At 34.6% G+C, this 19,906-nt stretch overlaps 2 protein-coding genes across 5 annotated transcripts in view; one reads left to right on the forward strand and one right to left on the reverse strand.

The window, feature by feature from the left end:
* Window positions 1-759: 759 nt before the first annotated feature.
* On the reverse strand, window positions 760-5,792 carry LOC132703955 (protein-tyrosine sulfotransferase). The gene is made up of 4 exons (XM_060673534.1): window positions 5,569-5,792; window positions 5,136-5,466; window positions 4,507-5,058; window positions 760-1,266 (listed from the first exon to the last, which is right to left on the reverse strand). Exons 2-4 carry the CDS (start codon window positions 5,408-5,410, stop codon window positions 945-947), a joined length of 1,149 nt encoding a protein of 382 aa, XP_060529517.1. The 5' UTR covers window positions 5,411-5,466; window positions 5,569-5,792; the 3' UTR covers window positions 760-944.
* Window positions 5,793-6,528: 736 nt separating this feature from the next.
* Window positions 6,529-19,906, forward strand: part of LOC132703379 (helicase domino) — a 55,643-nt gene continuing 42,265 nt past the window's right edge. For 2 of the 4 annotated variants that reach the window (XM_060672602.1, XM_060672600.1), the window contains exons 1-7: window positions 6,530-6,916; window positions 7,855-8,030; window positions 11,847-14,189; window positions 16,179-16,315; window positions 16,374-16,560; window positions 17,318-17,615; window positions 19,036-19,239. In XM_060672602.1, coding sequence (XP_060528585.1) covers window positions 7,866-8,030; window positions 11,847-14,189; window positions 16,179-16,315; window positions 16,374-16,560; window positions 17,318-17,615; window positions 19,036-19,239 — 3,334 coding nt within the window. In that variant the 5' untranslated portion in view covers window positions 6,530-6,916; window positions 7,855-7,865. Of the gene's footprint in view, window positions 6,917-7,075; window positions 7,324-7,854; window positions 8,031-11,846; window positions 14,190-16,178; window positions 16,316-16,373; window positions 16,561-17,317; window positions 17,616-19,035; window positions 19,240-19,906 lie in introns of those variants that run through there. The other 2 variants (XM_060672601.1, XM_060672603.1) reach the window with 2 other exon arrangements.

A 19,906-nucleotide genomic window follows, 5' to 3' on the forward strand; every position in this document is an offset into this window, starting at 1 on the left:
CAAAATATAAATACATAAATATAAGTTTCATGGTATTTTTAAAATTATTTCGGTCAATTCCACAACCCTAAGTTCTCGCTATATTTAACATAACATAACCGTTCATAATTTTTCATATAATAAAAATGCATAGTTGCATTTTGCATTTTTTGGTCATTTCTACGCATATATTCTGAAAATTTTAAGCATTTAAATGCGCATATATTGAGGTTTTTCGATTGCATTTTTTCTGCTCTTTAGTGATCACTTTATTACTAAGACCAATGACAAGTTAACAATACATTGTCACTGTTTTTTATAATTTTCGTTTCAAACCACATTTAAAAATCAAATTATACAGACACTTCCATTAGATAGCTTAAAAAAGAATGTTTCTTTTTTTGTTTTAAATTTTATATAATATGAAAAGAAAAAATTAGTGCCCCAGTGATACCCACCTTCCACACACCTGAAGTCTAGATAAGTCGAATTTATTTTTCGACAAATCAACTACTTTGAGTTATCAATGTATACCCGAGATATACTTCATCTGTATATTTTTCGATTTTTGGCCTCTGCCATGACGTTTACGAAAACGATGCGATTAATGAATGGTTAACACCTCTTTCCTAGATAAGATTTTGTAAAAATTCCGTTTTCGTTTTCGCATTACAATGGTTTCTCATGCCCTTAGTAGGAAATCTGGTACAATAAAGCGCAGTTTGTCGTAAAAAGTTTATGATTTCAATGGTGACCCGAAACATTTTATATTATAAATAATTAAAATTTTACAATAAATATATCTATCTAAAATCTGCTTAAATTATACAACATTTTCATTTTTAAAGATATGAAAAGCTAATTAATTGCCGCATTTCGACCCTGCCGACGATTTTTTAAAACAACTTCAAGGAAAATTCAAATCACTTCAATGGATGATCCAATCCAAAAGTTCATTGCATTTATCACGTGTTGTTCGGGTTGTCACTGGGCTCCCTATCTAACAAAGTGTCGCCGCCGTTATTGTCCCAGGCGACACTGAACATTTCTTTGGCTTTTTTCTCCCACACGAATTTGTTTTTTTGAATATTTTTGGTATTTTCCGCGACATGTTCGTCGGGACGACCGTAATTAGGTGGATTGGCGTAAGGGTCGTAGCCCAAAACTGAAAGCATCGGGGCTATGTCGGCCATGTCGCGGACAACATCGTCGGGGATATGACCGACCCATTTGGCCAGCGCTTCCAAGTTCACAGGCTTTATGACTTGATCCGATGATCGTTCGACTCTGGAGAAACGAAAAAATTTGATTAAAAGTTAATACTACATCTGGAGGCAATTAACTATAGTGCATAGGCGTCCAATTACAAGAAACCCCATAAGCCATTCATAAACTAGCTGTTATTGTGATTCAAAACAATGCAATAAGGTTATTTTCATCGACAATAATTATAGGCATATCAAGGTAGATGGTATTGTTTTATATATATTTGTATTTAAATATCTTGAGGGGCTGAGGTGAAATTTTTAATATTATTTTTAAATCAATATTGTTGCGCGTTTGTTAAAAAAGATTTTGGACAATCAAAACACCCACTAACAAGACTACACTTTTTGTAATAACAAAAAATTTATTACGATCGACAGAGTCGGATGCGTTGATGAGATCGCATAAGATTCCAACAACGCACCCATATTGATTAAAGTTATCAGCCCTTCATAAAAAAGGTGTAGCGCTGACATTGTACTTTTACCAATTCTAATCCATGCTGAATTCCTGACAGTATTTTATGATTTTTTGATAGTGGTGGATTTAAAAATGCATACTGAAAACTATTCGAGATAACCGACGGCACAGTATGAGGACAAAGTTTAAAATAACCTTGCATGGTAATATTAAAATCTTTCAACTTATTACAACTGACAGTTTTCTGAAGTCTTCATGAAGGCATTTTCAGAAAACTTTTTACAAGTGGCGGCTCCGCTTGCTGATTTTTGTTAGTTTCTCGGTTGCTGAAATAATTGGGAACAAGCTTGTGTTGTGTTTTCTGATGAAAGAATACTCTTCAGATAGTCTGTATGGATATTTAGTTTTCAATATAGACATACAGTTGTCCAAAAAATTCTCCGTACACACAGTATTTTTTCAGTTTGCTTTTAGTTTCTTCTTTATAAAAATGAGTTATAAAAATGAAATAAAAATCATTTGAAACACTTTATTTAAACGATAAAAAAATGAGGCAGTTTTAAAAGCAAAAAGCTTTATCAAATAAGTCTATAAGTACACTATTATTTCTTATGATAAATTAAAAAATTTCTTAAAGTCTAATATTTTGTACAATTGCCATTTGCTTTAATAATGGCATTAAGTCTTTTTGGTAGACTTAAAACAAGTTTTCTTGTAACGTCTGGCGATATGCTTTCCTCTTCTCTTATCCTATTTTTGAGGTCTTCTTTACTCCTAACTTGACGTTTTTTCGCTCGTCGCTTTATAATTTTTCCCACAGGTGCTCTACGGGGTTAGCATCCGGAAACATCCGGAGATTGTGGTTATGTATGAGATTGTTGGCGGAAATTATAGATCATCCAGCGACGTACAATAACGCCCATCAAGGTTAAATTTTTCAACACTTTGGTTTAAATTATTCTATAGGATGTTCAAGTAACCATGTTGGTCCATGATTCCGTCAATAAAAGATAAATTGCCTGTCCCGTTAGCTGACATGCACCCCCACAATAAAACATTACCTCTACCATGCTTCACCATAGGACAGACATTTTCGATTTTCAGAGCTGTATTTTTTTTATCTCCAAACTTTATCCCGACCATCTTACCCAAAAAGATTAATTTTTGTTTCGTCACTAAAGATAACGTTTTCCCAAAACTCCCTGGTTTTGTTAATGGGTTCTCGGGCAAATTCCAAACGTTTTTTTCGATTTTTTTCCGAAATTAATGGTTTCCTTCTGGCAACGCGGCTGTTATAACCTGCTCGATGCAAGCAGTTTCTAATCGTTTGAGGGTTAACATTTTTTGCGAACTCTTCCCCGATCTCCCGTGCAAGTTTTGGAGCGCTTTTTTTAGTATTAATTCTAATTTTTTTCACAACCGAAGACTCTTCTCGTGCAGTTAACTTCCTGGGACGACCAGAGCGTGACCGCACTTTATAAGATCCGTTGGATTTGTATTGATTTATTACATACTGTGCATTTGAACGTTATTTTTAAATTATTTTACCAATATCTCTAAAGGATTTTTTCTCTTTCCATAAATCTACTATGATTTATCGAAACACAATTGGAATTTCGCAATTTTTAGCGCTAATTTTGTTTTTGGTTCAAAACCACTGACTTAAAAGTGGCGTCAAAAATAAACAAGTGTAACTCATTTCTTTGAGCGAAGGTTGATACAAGCTGACTTGATAAAATATTGATAATAAACGGTTCTACCTGCAGTTCTGAATAGTGATTTATTGAACTGTATGGAGGCTTATTTGACATAGTTTCTTGCTTCTAAAACTCCCTTATTTTTTATCGTTCAAATTAAGTGTCTCAAATGATTTGTTTTTTATTTTTATTACTCTTAATTAAATGTAAGTGGAAGAAGAAACTAAAAGAAAACTGGAAAATACTATGTGTACTGAGACTTCTTTGAGGAGGTGCGGGATGGAAACTATTATAAAGTAAAAAATATTAAATGATTAATGATATTTACATTAAAAATAGTTAAATTTCACAAATTTGACACATTTTTAGGGATAATGCAAACCACAGCGGATGCCTGTAAAGATTCTTTGAAATTTTACAATAGATAATACTAAGAACAAATACACAAAACAAAAAAATAAGTACACTTGCATATTAAACACTTTTCAGAATTCAGGACTTTGAAGTTCATTGCAAACTTCGCAGTATTGCAATACTTTTACCAGCAGTTTTTGTAATAGCAAAATCCAAAAACATGTTTTCACTTTCAAAGTCACTTTTCTTACAAAAGATAAACAAAAGCAGAGGTAGTACAAGACGCACGTGAAATCTCCCCTACAACAGAGTAAGCTACTTTATAAAAAAACATTTCTTACCAACCACCTCGCTATTGTTAAAAAGAATTATGTTATTTTGTGGGCAATGTTCCATGAGCACGATATGTTTTAAAAATTATATTGACTTAAATTTCTACTTTACCTATAGCTCTTGAATACTAAAAATATTATCCTGTGTATCGATAAAGAGACCATTTCTTAGTGTTGCTGTTTTTTCAAACTGTGAATTAATGACAAATGAAAAGAAAAATTAGAATCAAAGGTGCATAAAATGACCAACAATCAATACCAGAAATTAATGGGGAGCTTTTTGTGGTGTTAGTTGAAGTAATAAGACCTCTGAATACCTCTGAATCATTTTACTAAAGGCTAAATAGGTCTACTTAGCATAAATGTAAATAGTTTTAAATTTGCAGTTTTCCTTGTAAATTTAAACACAGAGAAAAGGTTTAATACGTAAAATTTGTAGAAGACCGAAAAGCTCTTACTTGCTAAGACTGATTCCATTGTTGATAAAATCCTCATGATGAAGGACCGACTCATTCCACGGAATGTCTAAAAACTTTAAAACCTTCTGCATCCACTCTTTGGGATGCAAAACTAGTTGCTCATAGGGCACTCTTAGGCATTTGTTCAGACCCAGCTCTTTACATTGATTGTTCATTGCTTCCACTGCGCTATTCCATTTCTTTAAACACTGTTTATAGCTTGTCAAATCGAAACCTGTTATGGTTACCTTTCGAGAGATGATCGAATGTGCAGTGGCTCTACCATCTCTTACCATAAAAATAAATTTGGCATTGGGAAAGAGATCAACAACATAGGTGCCCATTTTAATCAATAATGGATCTTTGTTGCACAGTCTTGGTGCTGGTTCACCATGTTTTGCTATAATTTCTAATGTAAAAGCTGCAATGGCTGCATTTAACACATCTTTTGTTATTCCAGCTTGTTCCAGTCTTACTGATTCTTTTTCTGACTTTAGCCAGTGGAAACGAAGTTGAAGTAGCCTAGGGATTACCCGGGTTTCCTGACCACATCTATAAAAATAATGAACTAGTTGTAACTTGTTGGTTTTAATACAACATATATATTGTAATACTGTTATATATCATACCTGACGTCAGGATGGGCATCCAACATTGCTCGCATTAGTGTGGTACCTGATCTGGGCACTCCACCAATAAATATTAAAGGCATTTTCCTATTATATTCATACACCCTTTTATTGGAACCCTTTATGATTTTGTTTTCAGAAGATACCATTTGTGCAAAAGGTTTTATATCAGCACTGCCAATAATAAGATGCAGTACCAGATATAGAACCAGGATAAGTAAAAAACCACCTATGGCCTTCCGTATATTGCCTCTTAGTCGTCTCAGAAGCTGCATGATGGTTAGTATTTTGTCATTATAATCACAGCATCTCAGTAATTCCGAAATCTTGCCTGAAATATAGTAATAGTATGGTTCCTTAAGCAAAAACACGTTGATAAATTTCAAAAGTACTTCAGCAAAACCTGCAACCTAAATAAATTTGAAAATTTTACCTAGACCCCAAATTTCAGTTGTTCAAATCTTGTTAGTATTGAATAAATGCCACATTTACTGTTAGCTTAGATTATGTTTTATTTACACTCCTCGTATTTTGATTCCGCATTCTGTCGCTGTATTATTTACTATTCTCCTCGATCGCTGGACAAACATTTGACGATAGATATAATTTGACAACCTCAGTTATACCATGATAACGTAAACCATAGACCATAGAAAACAAATATAAATGAAAGCAAATTTTATAAATTTTTATATAGAGTATAAAATTTTATATTACTTTTTGACCCCAGGACAGGAAACCATTAACGATTTATTTTCGCCAGATTGGAACAAGCAGTGATGTCCTCAATCGTCGTGCCAAGGATTTTCATATATATATCTTAGAATTTTAATCTATTACTTTGCTTTTTAATTCAATGTTTTCCTGGAAAGATAAATTTCTAGAGAAGGATATAATAACTAATGCCTAATCTATGAACTAAGAGACATTTGCGGTCGACCGGCATCTGGCTAATGTGAGAAGTAACTATCCTCTTTTATTTACTGTTTCTGTTTTTGAACCACATCTTACTTCACAAAAACACATCGTTATAATCCTCTCAATTAAAAAACATGGGTCCAACGAAAATAAAACGAAAATTCAATGGAAAAAATTTAGCACAGCAATCTATTGTTGCTTATTTAAGTAGCAAATAATTTGAAAATAGCAGAAATATTAATAATTAATAATTAATAATATATGTAGTACATATTTATAAACTAGACAATGGGAATCTTATTATTGTTGCTTGCAGTCGAATTAACCAAAACAACAATACATTCTATTCCATCTAAGCTAAAAGGGTAATAAGCAAATTCGAACACTTCCTTGGATTTAATCTATGGGGGCTTCTCCCACCTTCTACACATTCAACAGATCACGCGTCCGTGCGTCTCTTATAATTAAAATGGAGTACATTCCTTACAAAAATTATTTGGGTTGTTAATGAATGGATTTCGAAATGAACGAAGCATTTTTTCAACAATATGTATGAAAAAACGACAAATTTCAAGCTTCAATATCATTCCTCCTTAAATTGGAAAAATAAAAACTCAATTTTGTAACATGGCAACATCGACTGCGCTTTAGTGCCGTCGGTCTCACAATTTGAAGTCGCCATGTTTGGAAAGGACGCCGTGTCCTTGATGTGAGCGCGTTTAATGCTGTTATTGTTGGGAGCATTTTCTAGTTTTTAATAACGTGAAGTATCCAATTGCTGTTGGAACCTTAATTTTTACGATAGTGTTGTTTTTATTATCCTACGAGCAAGTTTTGACCAGATATTTTGGGAATACATTATGGTAAGTTCGACGATTGAAATTCAACATGGCGGCTGGAAGGTTCTTTGTTATTTGCCCAATGTTGCATGAAAATCTTTAAAAATAATATAATTCGTTTTTTAAAGTATTTCGTGTGAGAAATAAGTGAAATTTAGCTGTTTTGGAACAACTAGCTTTTTATTTCTTTGCAAATTTTGTTTTTATAATATTTCAAAATTCACTATCCCTAGCCGTATTTTGAAATAGGGAGTTGTATACTAGGGATAAGGTTACTTTTTTTTTTTATTCTGGAACGTTTTTATTCGTTAATATTGAATCACCTATGTAATAATTTTAATGAATGTATTCCATGTTTTTGTTTAATTTTGAGTTATTTATTAATTACTGTGTTTAGTTATTACAAAAACATCTTCAGACTGTTAATACAGGTTAGAAACTATTTTACGATCCCGGCTTTTTCGATGTCATTCTAATAAATTTTATTTGGTAGATTTTTCGAATCTGGCTTTGTTCAACCAAAAGGGATTACATTATAAAATAAGCACGTTTGTAAGGAAGTCATGAATCCTGAAAACTTCGCGTTTTGTGTTTATACGTTAGTTGTTTTTATTTAGCCGAATCGATTGGTTATAGTTCTGAAAATAATTTTTTAATACTGCATGGCCATAGCCATAAGACCATTTCGAAAGATAAAGTTGAGATGGTTAATCTTCTTAATTCGAGTTTTATTGAGGAATATTTAATTTTTTTGTATATGCGCGTTGTTGAAGGACCATTTTATTAATAAAACATTCAAAATTACATTTTAAGGATATTTTGTTCAAACACCTTTAAAAAATGAAATCAAATAAGTAATATTGTTTATTAAATGAAATATGGCATTGACAAAACTAGATTGCTTCATATTCTCAAAGTAATGTTCTCAATTTTAATGAACCGTCGCAAAATATGGTTAATAGATTGATCAAAGATGAATGAAGATACTCCGGGGGTGGAGCAGGGAGCTCCGCCCCCAATGGAGGGACAAGCTCCTCAATCGTCAGTAGACCGACCCACATCTATGAGGATAACGCAGGTTGCTAGTGGGCAGTATGTTCTAACTCCACAACCTCATGGAAGTTCAGTGCTTACTCAGGTAAATTATAGTACGCATTATTAATATGTGAAGTGATTCATGTTCAAATTCACATTCAAATAACAATATGTTCGTTTTGATGCGAAAAACTTATAAAAATTTACCAGTGATATTTGGAAGATTTGATTTAAAACTTCTAATACATAATTGGACATTGTTTGTTAACTCAACTTGTTTCTGAATTTTGTTTGAATTTTAGTATAACGTGTGTATTCAAATCTAGTTTGCCACCTATTTGTTAACATGTTTTAAACTTGATCTTACGGTGATTTCAGTGGGAACGGGTATTTTTTAATGTATTTTAAAGTTAGCTTGGGATCATTTACAATGGAAATGGTTAAAAAGCAGTCGTTCGTCTGATAATCCCAAATGTACTTTGTAAGAGTTGCATTAAAGTAATTGTTTGTTTGCCGTGTTGCGATTTAATTTACACAGTAATTAAAGTTATTGTTATTTTTTTAATGAGCTGAGTTTCACTACTAAGATCCGAATCACCCTGTATATTAGGAATAAAGCAATCGGTTCCTGTGAGTTTTAATGAAAATCAACGGCAGTTTATTCTTGTTATATATCTTTATCGTGACAGAATCAACCATTGACACAAATAAATTGGATCAATTTTTTTGGGATATTTTTTCTTTATTTATGAAACATTCTGTATATTTAAAAATAATTTTAGGTTATGCGTCTGATGCACCTCTGTAATTTTATAAGATGTCAACCGCAGACGCACGATACAACATTTTACAAAATAAAACAAAAAAAAAAGAATTTGGCGTCAAAAGTTATCAGTTTTTCGGAAATAACAATCACTTAAAAGGAACACCCGGTATGCACTTTTGGCAGCAGAACATTTTTAAAATTATTATTGAAGGCGAGTTAATTCGAAGAACACCAAGCTTGTAATACAAAGGGATAGAACAACCAGTTAACCGGATAATATCATTTGCACAGCGGGTAACTAATCAAATAAAAAATTTTAGTGATAACGAAGAAAACAAAACAGAACAAGAAAAGGAGAAAAAATACTATAAATTCAAAGTTCACTTGTCACAACATGTCAAGACAAGATCTCTCTCAGCGGTCATGTTGGTTGGTTGTTTTCATAGTTGCTTCATAAATTTCTGTGTTATCAGCATAATAGCCGTCTGCATTGCACACGAAAATAGATCGAGGGAGCCGGATTCAGCACTCATTTGTTTTTGAGATTTTCAAACTTTTATCATTTTAGTTTTTTGTAAGGGGGTTTGAAAATCATTTATAAGTACCAATTTTTGCTTTATTTTTCGTTGACTTCGTATTTTTAGATTTTGCTAATTTTTGCTTTTTAGTTATTGAAAAATATAGTGTTTTTTGTTTACAATTTTGAAATTTGTTCATTGGATAAATATTCTCTCTTTACGGTCAAATGTTCCCAAATAAACCTTATTTGTTAAACCTCCCTTCGACGGGTCTGTGAGTCATTGTCAAAATGAAATTTCTCTATTTTCTATCTGGTTTTTTTAAGTATCACAGTAAATTTGAAGCGTGTGGAAAGCAATTTTGCTATAGAGACAAGTTAGGAAAAAACAAACCACAGAAAAATTGCAATTTATCCTGATTTTGGTAACAAATTGTAACAATCCTCATCGTGAATTTGACTTATTGTCTTTTCAAAGAGATTTTCTTGGAAAGCTAGTTCAATTAGGAAAAGAAAAGCATTGGACAAACATTTGCCCCGAAGTGTACGACTTTCCACTTCAAAACTATTAGGTATCACCGAACTGGATATACAAGGCTTTTCATTAGACAGAGATTCGAAGTCCAAGTACTACAAAAGACCTGCAAATCTTTTTTTTTTTTTGGAAAATTTATGAAATTTCGATAAAATTTTCAGTTGGACGTGTCCCATGTGTTCTCATCTGTTTTTGTATTTACGTCTCCTATCTCATTTATTAAGTGAAATACTGAATTTAATGTATAAGTTTGGAGTTTGGAGTTTTAGGTGACCAGATGACATAGTGCCAAGAGTAGTACAAAATTATTTAAATGATGCGAATATTGACATTTTGGACTGGCCTCCACGCAGATCAGGTTGAATATAGTATTTCAATTTACAACTTCTATTTTTTCGCTTGAAAACAAGGCAAGATGTGCAAAGAGTCAAAAAAATACTTTTGGTGGCTCATAGAACGTGTAACAAAAAAAAGCTAAAAAAATCAGTGCCGTACGTCTATTTGACAATATTATTCGTTAGGGTACCTCCCGGGACTGCACTAAACTTAACAAAAATTACCCTCTTCACTTCAAAATATTTTACCTAATATTTATGAAATATTTCAAACCGGGTTCGATATTCTTCATATTATTTATTAATCCATTTGACACTATGATTTATTTACAGTTTTAGAAGATGACGCTTCGTCTTTAAATTAAAAAAATTAATTACTATTAATTAAAAAAATTAATAGTAGTCAAACTCATATAAATAAATACATAATTACTAAAATTGAATTGCACAAATAAAAGATCCCTTTTAGCGACAATATAACATTTCTTGGTCTATATATTGATACAAATTTCAACTGTGAATACCTAATATCAAAAGTATATTCCCAAAGTTCTGAGATAATTAAAATCAGTGCTAAAAATCAACTACCTGATTCCATTTTATTTTGCTAATGTTGACGAAAGGCTACGGATATGATGCCTGTTTTTTCGTTTGGTTATCCATCACTATAAATGTTTTTGTTACTCAAAGAAAAAAACGTTCTCTTGCTAGAAAACCAAAAACTCAATGTTAGAGATTATGTTTAAAAAATTAATATTTTAGCTGTCTTTGGGTTTTGTATGAAAGCAGCTTGTTTTTACAAATAGTGATAATGTAAAAAAAAGTTATTTTAAGTACTAGAAGCATGTAGTTCTAACCTCACAAATATTTGCAAATAAGAAATTTTTAAAGCTTTTGAAAGTTATGTTAAAAATCTTTTTATTAAAAAAAATTTCTATTTAGTAGATTATTTACAAATTGTATCACTTTTGTTTTTTATTTCAGGTTAGTATTAAAAAATACTTTTTATGTAATAAACGTACTGCATTTGTATTTTATTTGCGAAATATCAACAAAAAATATTTTTATTTCTTTTTTTTTTGTAACAAATCTATAGCTGAAAGCCAGAGATATCCTGATTCAATCATTGTAATCAGGATTATATAGCCTATAAGTTTAGGTCTAATAAGTGTTTATATTTAGTAACTTTTGGTTTCGGTTTTGACTGCAAAATTTAACGGATCAACCTTTCTTAGTATCAAGCTCCAATATTTCAAAGCCTCTGTCCTCGGTCAACATGGAATACTGGTATTCGGACAGATACTGGACATTTTTCCTGCTTGTTGTTTTACGTTTTCTTTTACTTACTGGCGATTTTCTTTTGCGTATAACAAGCACGATTGTCAAGTTTATGCATATATTTCATGCATCCCTACGAAATGTGATTTTCTCGTCAACTATGGGACATGATAATTCCGTTTTTAAGGTTTTTATGAAAAAACGATAGTTTGGTTTATTGCTGCATGATCTAGAACCCAATCGGAAAATGTTATAATATATAAGATAATTAAGGACAACTAAAACAGCTTTCAACAAAATAATGAAAATCAAATAAAAAAGTAATTAAACATAAAACTAGATCAAAGTTTCAGTATTCCATAAGAGAATCAACAACGATTTGCTATATCTCAAAAACGCAGTAGATAAAATTCTGTTGGACAGCCTAATTCGGACTTAAAAAAATCTATAATTTTGCGGAATTGAAAGAAAATTACATATTGTTCCAGATAAATTCTTCCGGTCTGCCCGGATCGGACGGCGCGGTCACGCGCATTATAAACATCAGCCCATCGAGGGGCCAAACGTCCCCGTTGCGTCCGAGTTTGACTAATCAATCGATAGTTAACGTCCTCAAAGCGCGGGGAAGCTCTAACGTGCGATTACAGTTGTTCCCTAACGATAATGGCACCGCTAACCATTCGTCACCTACGCACGCGCGTTCCCTCAAAAGACCATCGGCCACCATCATCGCTGACAAAGATTCCTACTCTGCCAAATTGCAACGCGTCATGAACCACAGGATCGTGAGGTCCAAGTTGGTGAAGGAGAAATATGCGGAACACTTGCTGGAAGCTTTTTATCTGGACGCCGGCGGCAACATCTTGGATTTGTACCAGTACGCGAAAAGACCGAAAAGTCAATCTTACTTGGCGTACCTTCGGGAGCACTCCATCGATCCTAGCGATCACGAGGAGAAATGTTCCACTCCGACGGTTGTAGCTCCATCCGCTACCGCGGCCAGCTCTCTCCCCGGTATTTCTAATACGCACCAAGTGAAATCACCTCCGCCCCTTAGCACTCCTCCGATATCGGCTCCATCGACCCCCGAACCTCAAACAATTCAAACGAAAATCAAATCGTCGAATTCGAATCAGGAACATATCGTGGAGAAGGCCAAACAGGAAGCATACGTCGTTCAACGGATCATGGACCTTCAAAGGGACGGCCTGTGGTCGGAAAAGCGGTTGCCCAAATTGCAAGAGATGCCGAGAGCGAAAGCCCACTGGGATTTCCTTTTGGAAGAAATGGTGTGGTTGGCGGCCGATTTCGCACAAGAACGCAAATGGAAGAAAGCGGCTGCCAAGAAATGCGCCCGAATGGTCCAGAAGCATTTCCAGGACAAAGCTTTGGCCGCTCAGAAAGCGGAGAAAGCTCAGGAGCAACACCTGCGCAGGATAGCGGCTTTCTGCGCGAAAGAGATCAAGATATTCTGGAACAACGTCGAGAAGCTGGTCGAGTACAAGCAGCATACGATTCTCGAGGAGAAGCGAAAGAAAGCACTCGACCAGCAGCTCAGTTTCATCGTTGATCAGACGGAAAAGTATTCGCAACTGCTGGCGGAGGGCATGAACAAGAGCGCGGTCGAGGTGCCGTCGAGCACGGTGTCCTCCAGGTCCGTGTCTAGAGCACAATCGGACGAGGAATTCGATCCGGAAATGCAGAGCGACGAAGATGACGAGGAAACGATAGAGCAAGAGGAGGCGGCGCTCTGCGCCAAAGATCAGAATGAGGAGGTCGAAGCTCTGCGAAGGGAATCTCAATTGGAGCTGGATGACCTCTTGGAGGATGACTTCCTCAGGAATTACCTCCTGAATAGGGATAATATCCGACTGAGCGAGTCGGAATCGGAGAATGATAAGCGGGAGAAGAAAAGTCCTAGTTTTGTGGCGGAGGAAGAGGGGGATTCGCACAGCGACGACTCGAACGACAGTTTTCGTAGCGGCGATGAAAAGGACGGCTGCCAGACGGAAAACCCTTGCCTCAAACATCTCGTAAACGAGGACGATGGAGAAACAAAGACTGATGACGAGAAAAAAGATGACATTATCAACGACGCGGCTGCGATCGCCGAAAGCATCCAACCCAAAGGGAATACGTTGTCTTCCACGCAAGTTTCCACAAATATACCGTTCCTTTTGAAATTGCCTTTGAGAGAGTACCAGCACATCGGGTTAGATTGGTTAGTGACCATGTACGACAGGAAACTGAACGGCATCTTGGCCGACGAGATGGGCTTGGGCAAGACTATCCAGACTATCGCGCTCCTGGCTCACCTGGCCTGCGAAAAGGGCAACTGGGGTCCGCACTTGATCGTCGTGCCGACCTCGGTAATGTTAAACTGGGAGATGGAGTTGAAAAAGTGGTGTCCGGCCTTTAAGATTTTAACGTATTATGGAACGCAGAAAGAGAGACGGATGAAACGTGTCGGTTGGACGAAGCCCAACACGTTTCACGTATGCATCACGTCGTACAAGCTGGTCATCCAGGACCATCAAAGTTTCCGCAGAAAACGGTGGAAGTATCTCATACTCGACGAGGCCCAGAACATAAAAAATTTCAAGTCGCAACGGTGGCAGCTGCTTTTGAACTTTCAGACGGACCGGAGGCTGCTACTGACCGGTACCCCCCTGCAGAACAATTTGATGGAGCTGTGGTCGCTGATGCACTTTCTGATGCCAAACGTTTTTCAATCGCACAGAGAGTTCAAGGAGTGGTTCTCGAACCCGGTGACGGGCATGATCGAAGGGAATTCCGAATACAATGATAGTATTATAAAGCGGCTCCATAAGGTAAGCATTTTGTATATTTTGCAGTAGTTTTGCGAAATAGTTGAAATAAGGAATGAAGGTTATGGTAGTGGAATCCACCATCATTTTGAGATTTTAGATAATTGAGTGAGTGTTATAGGTAAAAGTTAAAGAAAAATTGACTTATTACCATTTTTTTCTAATCGTTTTTTCAAGTTTTGGGTATTCTGCTGCTAAAGATCTGAAATTTGTTTTTTTTTTGTATTAGCTGAAGCCCGCATTCTCACCTTACCAACTTGGTATATATCCTATAGGATCCCGTAGCTATGGGGTAGAATTTAAACTTCTGCACACCTAGTTTTATAATCCTGTCCTCATATATTGAGTTACTGTAAACCTTTCAGATAATAGTATATTACGCAACAAGTGCGGTAAACTGCATTTGACTTATGAGTTTATTTGACACGAGCGGAGCGAGTTTTTAATAAACGAGTGAGTTAAAAAGTTTTTCTACTCCCGTCTGTAAAATACCTAATTAGCCACCGATCTAGCGTGCGGGAAGCTTCACTTTACCACGTCAGTTTCGTCTCCCATGAATCCGAGCCACTTCGGACATTTCCTGGGATTTTACGGCACGGATATGGGAGCATTCGGGTGTTTTTGGAGATACATCCCACGCCTTGAATTTTGACGTTTCTCAATTCTGACAGTGATGTCAGTGAATGTATTCGTGTTTTGTGAAAATGTACCCAAAAACTAACTGTCGTAGAAAAAGTATAGTATAGTATCCCGGAAATGTCCGAAGTGGCTCGGATTCGTGGGAAAGGAAACTGACGTGGTAAAGTGACGCTTCCCGCACGCTAGATCGGTGGGTAATTAGGTATTTTACAGACGGGAGTAGAAAAAAGTCTTTTTCTTCGAGGTTACCACAAAAAAGTAGTTATTTTGACAAATTTGGCCAGTGTTCACAACCCAGGAAGTAAAGTTTTCAATTGATTACGGGCCACAATTTAAATACAATTCAAAAGAAAATCTCTAGTAGTTTTTGGTTGATAATTGTCGATTATTTTAATTGAGTTTAATAAAAAATCGACAAGAAAGTTTCATTGACTTGTTGTAGTAATTTGTGTGTAAGTTCAGTTGATAATTGCAGGCGTTGAGGTTCTTTCCACCACAAAAATTGTTGACCAAGGTTATATTGATATTTCAGGATTTGGTTGAAATTCAGAAGAAAATAAAGTTTCAATGTCTTTTTGTAGTGATTTAAATTAATTTCATAAAAAGCTCTTTGGTGCTAGTGTTCATTTTATGGCTGCAATTTTAAGGTACTTTTTACTTCAAAAATGGGTGAACAAGGTGATTTTGATCGGAGTTTGATTAAAATTTTGAAGAAAATGTGGTTTTTCACCTACTTTTGTTGTAATTTACGTTAATTTTATCAAAAGCTCTTCTTTGGTGTTGCTATTCAGTTGACGACTACATATTTACTCTCTATACTATACTATACTATACTCTACTATATTTACTCTTCACTACAGAAATTGGCGAACAAGGTGGTGTTGGTAGGAATTTGATTGAAATTCAGAAGAAGATGAAATTTGACTTACTTTTTTTTGTTTAATTTCATCAAAAACTGTTTGGTGCCAGTGTTCAGTACATGACTGCATGTTTTTGATATACTTACTTTTTACCATAAAAATTTGGTGAAGAATTTTATTTCCGAATTGATTAAAATTCAGTAAAAAAATTGACCTTTCGCTGATGTTTCACATTTTTTGGATGATAAATAATAATAATAATAATAGTAATAATCTTTTTCACTTTGAAAAATATTTTTCACCATAAAACCAAAACGCACAAATGAATTTAAAAGCTTTTGTTTGTACCTAGTGTTTAATTCTAAGTGGGTATTTGAATAGTTGTAAGTGGTCAATCACGCATTAGTTTCTAATCTTAGAGTATGTACTCTACGCGAACTTCACCATTTGACAGAAAATTTCTGAATTTGAGGATTTTGAAACTGAATTTTAGGTGTTGCGGCCATTTCTTTTACGGAGACTAAAGTCGGAAGTGGAGAAACAGATGCCAAAAAAATACGAACATGTTGTGATGTGTCGACTATCCAAGAGACAACGTTTTCTTTACGACGACTATATGTCACGAACAAAGTAAACCAACATTCTCGTACACCGATTATGCTGTTTTAATTTTTTGTTTTGTTATCAGGACCAAAGAGACCCTGGCCAGTGGCAACTTGCTGAGCGTAATAAACATTCTCATGCAGTTGAGAAAAGTGTGCAACCATCCGAATTTGTTTGAAGTCAGGCCGACCATTTCGTCGTTTCAATGCGAAAAAATCAATTTGCACATTCCTTCGATCGTGTACGAGGCCGTGCGATACGACCCCTTTAAGGTTTTTATTCCCTGCCTTTGGTGTTTATAAGGCACTTTTCCATTTTATACAAAAGAGTTGTTTTGTTATTTTTTATTGTTCTAAGAACTTACACACACACAAACCGTCTTTTAAACAATTTCTAACAACTATCACTTGCTTATGTGAAAGAAATTACTACATTTTAATAAAATCTATTTTTAGTAGTAGTTTTTTAACGGCCAAACGATTGATGAGATTTATTTGAATATATTTTGTGGGAAATTGAATTCTCTAGAAAGAAAAGCTCTTATTGCAAAATTTAAAAATTCCGAAATAAAGAAGTTTTACAAAAAAAAAATAAGGGTAAATTATTAATGTTTAGGGTTTCAGAGCTTTTTTTTTATAGAGAATTCAATTTCCTTCAAAATTATATTATATATTATGGGACTAGAACAAAAATTTTGAAAATATAAAAGCAATGTATGATTTTTTTCGCCATTGTGAATGATTATGTCGATATATTTTTCATTAAAAATTTTCTTTTCGATTTTTTGGTCTAAGCAATACACTTTAATTTTTGTGAAGGTTGCATTAACACAATATATAAATTTCTGTTTTTTAGGGTTCCCCTTTCATATATATGGTTGGTTGTTGTTAAAAATTACTTAAAATATGTTGTTTTGTTTTGTGTCCAAGATATTAGAACAATAAATAAAACATTAAATTTTGTTTTTCTTGTACAAAATAGCCGAGTGCTAGTGACTGTACATTTCTGATGAATTTATTTCCATTTCAGCACGTAAACCTATACGCAATGAATCTCTTACTGATCATGCTTGAAATACATTTAAACGCTTACCAGTGCTACAGGATGAGGCAGTCCGCGAAAAAGTGTTTCGTCGGGAATCACGTCAAGGAAATTCATCCGCCCTGTCCTCCCTGCAGGCTTAGCATGAAACTGAACCTGAAAAACGGGGAGGGAGTCAAGGCGAAAAAAAAAGAGCAACCGCAGAATACGAAAGTCAGTGTCGTGCCGTCGAATATGAAAATGAAAGTTTCCGGTGTCCAACTGGTATCCCAAGGCATAATAAAAAGTGAGTAGAGAAAAAGGTGCGATCCTTTGGTGTGTACAAAAGCTATTTTGATGTTGACGCCTGTTTTAAGTCGTAGTTTTTTTTTTAATTTCTAAGGTATGCCGGGTGACTTACAGTCGTATCGGAGGAAGTATCTGATTTATGTCAAATTATACCGGACAGTGTTGCAGTTTCCTTATAAAAGCAATATATAGGCAGATATTTTTGTGGCCTCATTTTTATAAAAAAATATATATTTTAGCAAGGAATCGACCTCTAAAATATCTCGGTCTATCGTCCATCGGACCAACAGTAGTACTGACATTCTTTAGGTCGCCAATTAAAAGGGACACTCGGTCTTATCTCGAAAAGACTTGGGGTGAAAAAACGCCTCTAGCGACTATACAATGGGGTAAGAAGAACCCTTTTCAACGACTTCAACATTTGACACAATGCTCTCACCCATTCTGAAGTTATTAACATTTATTTCCGAAAATGTTGGGACGCTTCCATCACTTTCCTTTAGCAGGTAAAGCAAAAAGTATTCTACGAAAAAAATTGAATTGATCCTAACTTTAAAAGCTGTCCATAATTTCCAGCATTTTCTCTTGGCGATTTAGTAATAAGTTTTTCCACCACAAGTCGTTACGATTATTACTTTTAGAGATAGGGTCGAGTGCGCTTCTTAATTGGGCACTCGATACGTATTACGGAGTATGCAGATTTTTTAACCCTATTCGCAAACGCATTTTAGTTGCGTATTATAAGTGAATTCATTTGAAATTTAAGTCAATTACTATTAGTTTGGAGTCACTTAAACATTATTTGAAATAATGAAAATTAATTTCTATTTTAGAAAGGTTAGAAATAATAATTTGGAAGCTTGAGCTTTCTGTCGAATTAAATGTTTTAGAGCATAGAGAGCATCTTTGCTTACTTGATAATTTGCCATAAATCCGTTAATTATCCAGCGTTATTTGCAATAACAGGGAGTATTGGACTTGAAGGTTAAATACTAAAGCTGAACAAATTGCAATGATAGTTTCCGATAAATTCCGTATTTTAGTTTTGGTAGGAATGAGCAAATAATTGTGATATTAATTATTTTAAGATCAATTAAAGAAAGCATTATGTATAGAAAGAAGAATAACACACATTCTTTTATCTATTTCAATCACATATTCCAGGGTTATTTAAATTTACAATCTCTTGTAGCTCCTTTTCTGAAATTGCTTCTTATTTAAAATAAGCTAGTAAATGAATGAAGCGTTTATGGAATACTGCTAAGACCACTAACTTTTACACTCTCGCATTAAGAAATAGAGCTTTGCTCATTTATTAATTTGTATGGCGACGTCGGCAAAAAGTCCTTTTTGTTGTCGTTTCGTATTGTATTGATCCTCGTGTGTAATTGTTTCATCCACGTGTCCTTGTATTGTAGCGATCCCTCTACTCAATATTTCCCAGACTAACTCGTCTGGGCCAATACAAGGCGCTGCGATAAATGTGCCGTCCGTGCTTACATCTGCCGATAAAATTTCGGCAAATTTCGCTCAGCTAGTGCAAACATCGACCGGCAAGCATTTGTTACTAACTTCAAACCCAAATATAACCGGCAACATTCCGATATCATCGTCCGCTATCGGTAAGGAACGCGTATTTATTTATCTGCGAACGACTGATTCGATTTTTTTTTTCCGGTTACTGGGGTAATTCACGTAAATCGTCTTTTAAGTGTTAACAGGTGGTTGATTAGACTTAAAAATTAATTTGTACAGAAGAATTTTTTTTTGGAAAACTCTATCGGCGAGGGGTGTCCTTATTGCCAACTTGTGGGGATTATGTATCGGATATAAAGTCAGAATTATACTCATTTGCAATGACTTCATTTTTATTTGTTTAATATATTCCAAACAGCGGTGACAACAAATTTCTTTATTTAAGGTTATGTAAAATTTCCGTCACATTCTATCATAAACTTGGGTTTCTCAATTTATCGAAAAATTTTATCAAATGTCAAGAAAAGAATACAATACAATCGCAGCTGATAATTTTAAATATATTGGTACCTTTAAAAATGAAATTGAAACTCTACGCACCGAGCGTTATCTTAATATGATCAAGGTAACATATTTTTCTGCATTATTGTATAAATAGTGAAATTCAATTAGGCGTCTGTAATTTGTAATAATGAGCCAACATACGTTTTCCATAACCAGCGTGACGTTACTACAATGGGTATAATTCCGACTATAGTTATAGTCTATTTAAAAGTGACCCAAATGACCCAAAGAATTCATAAGCCACTTTCA

Source organism: Cylas formicarius, unplaced genomic scaffold (assembly GCF_029955315.1).
Source record: "Cylas formicarius isolate icCylForm1 unplaced genomic scaffold, icCylForm1.1 PGA_scaffold_6__28_contigs__length_40554024, whole genome shotgun sequence".
Lineage (NCBI taxonomy): Eukaryota > Metazoa > Arthropoda > Insecta > Coleoptera > Brentidae > Cylas > Cylas formicarius.

What these genes read in the sequence shown, in the direction of transcription:
- LOC132703955 (XM_060673534.1), bottom strand. Translation starts at nt 5,410, where the DNA reads ATGCAGCTTCTGAGACGACTAAGAGGCAATATACGGAAGGCCATAGGT. An exon ending in GATGCCCATCCTGACGTCAG is followed by an intron (nt 5,059 to 5,135) that starts GTATGATATATA and finishes TTATTTTTATAG; the next exon opens with ATGTGGTCAGGAAACCCGGG. An exon ending in AATGGAATCAGTCTTAGCAA is followed by an intron (nt 1,267 to 4,506) that starts GTAAGAGCTTTT and finishes TCGTTTCTCCAG; the next exon opens with AGTCGAACGATCATCGGATC.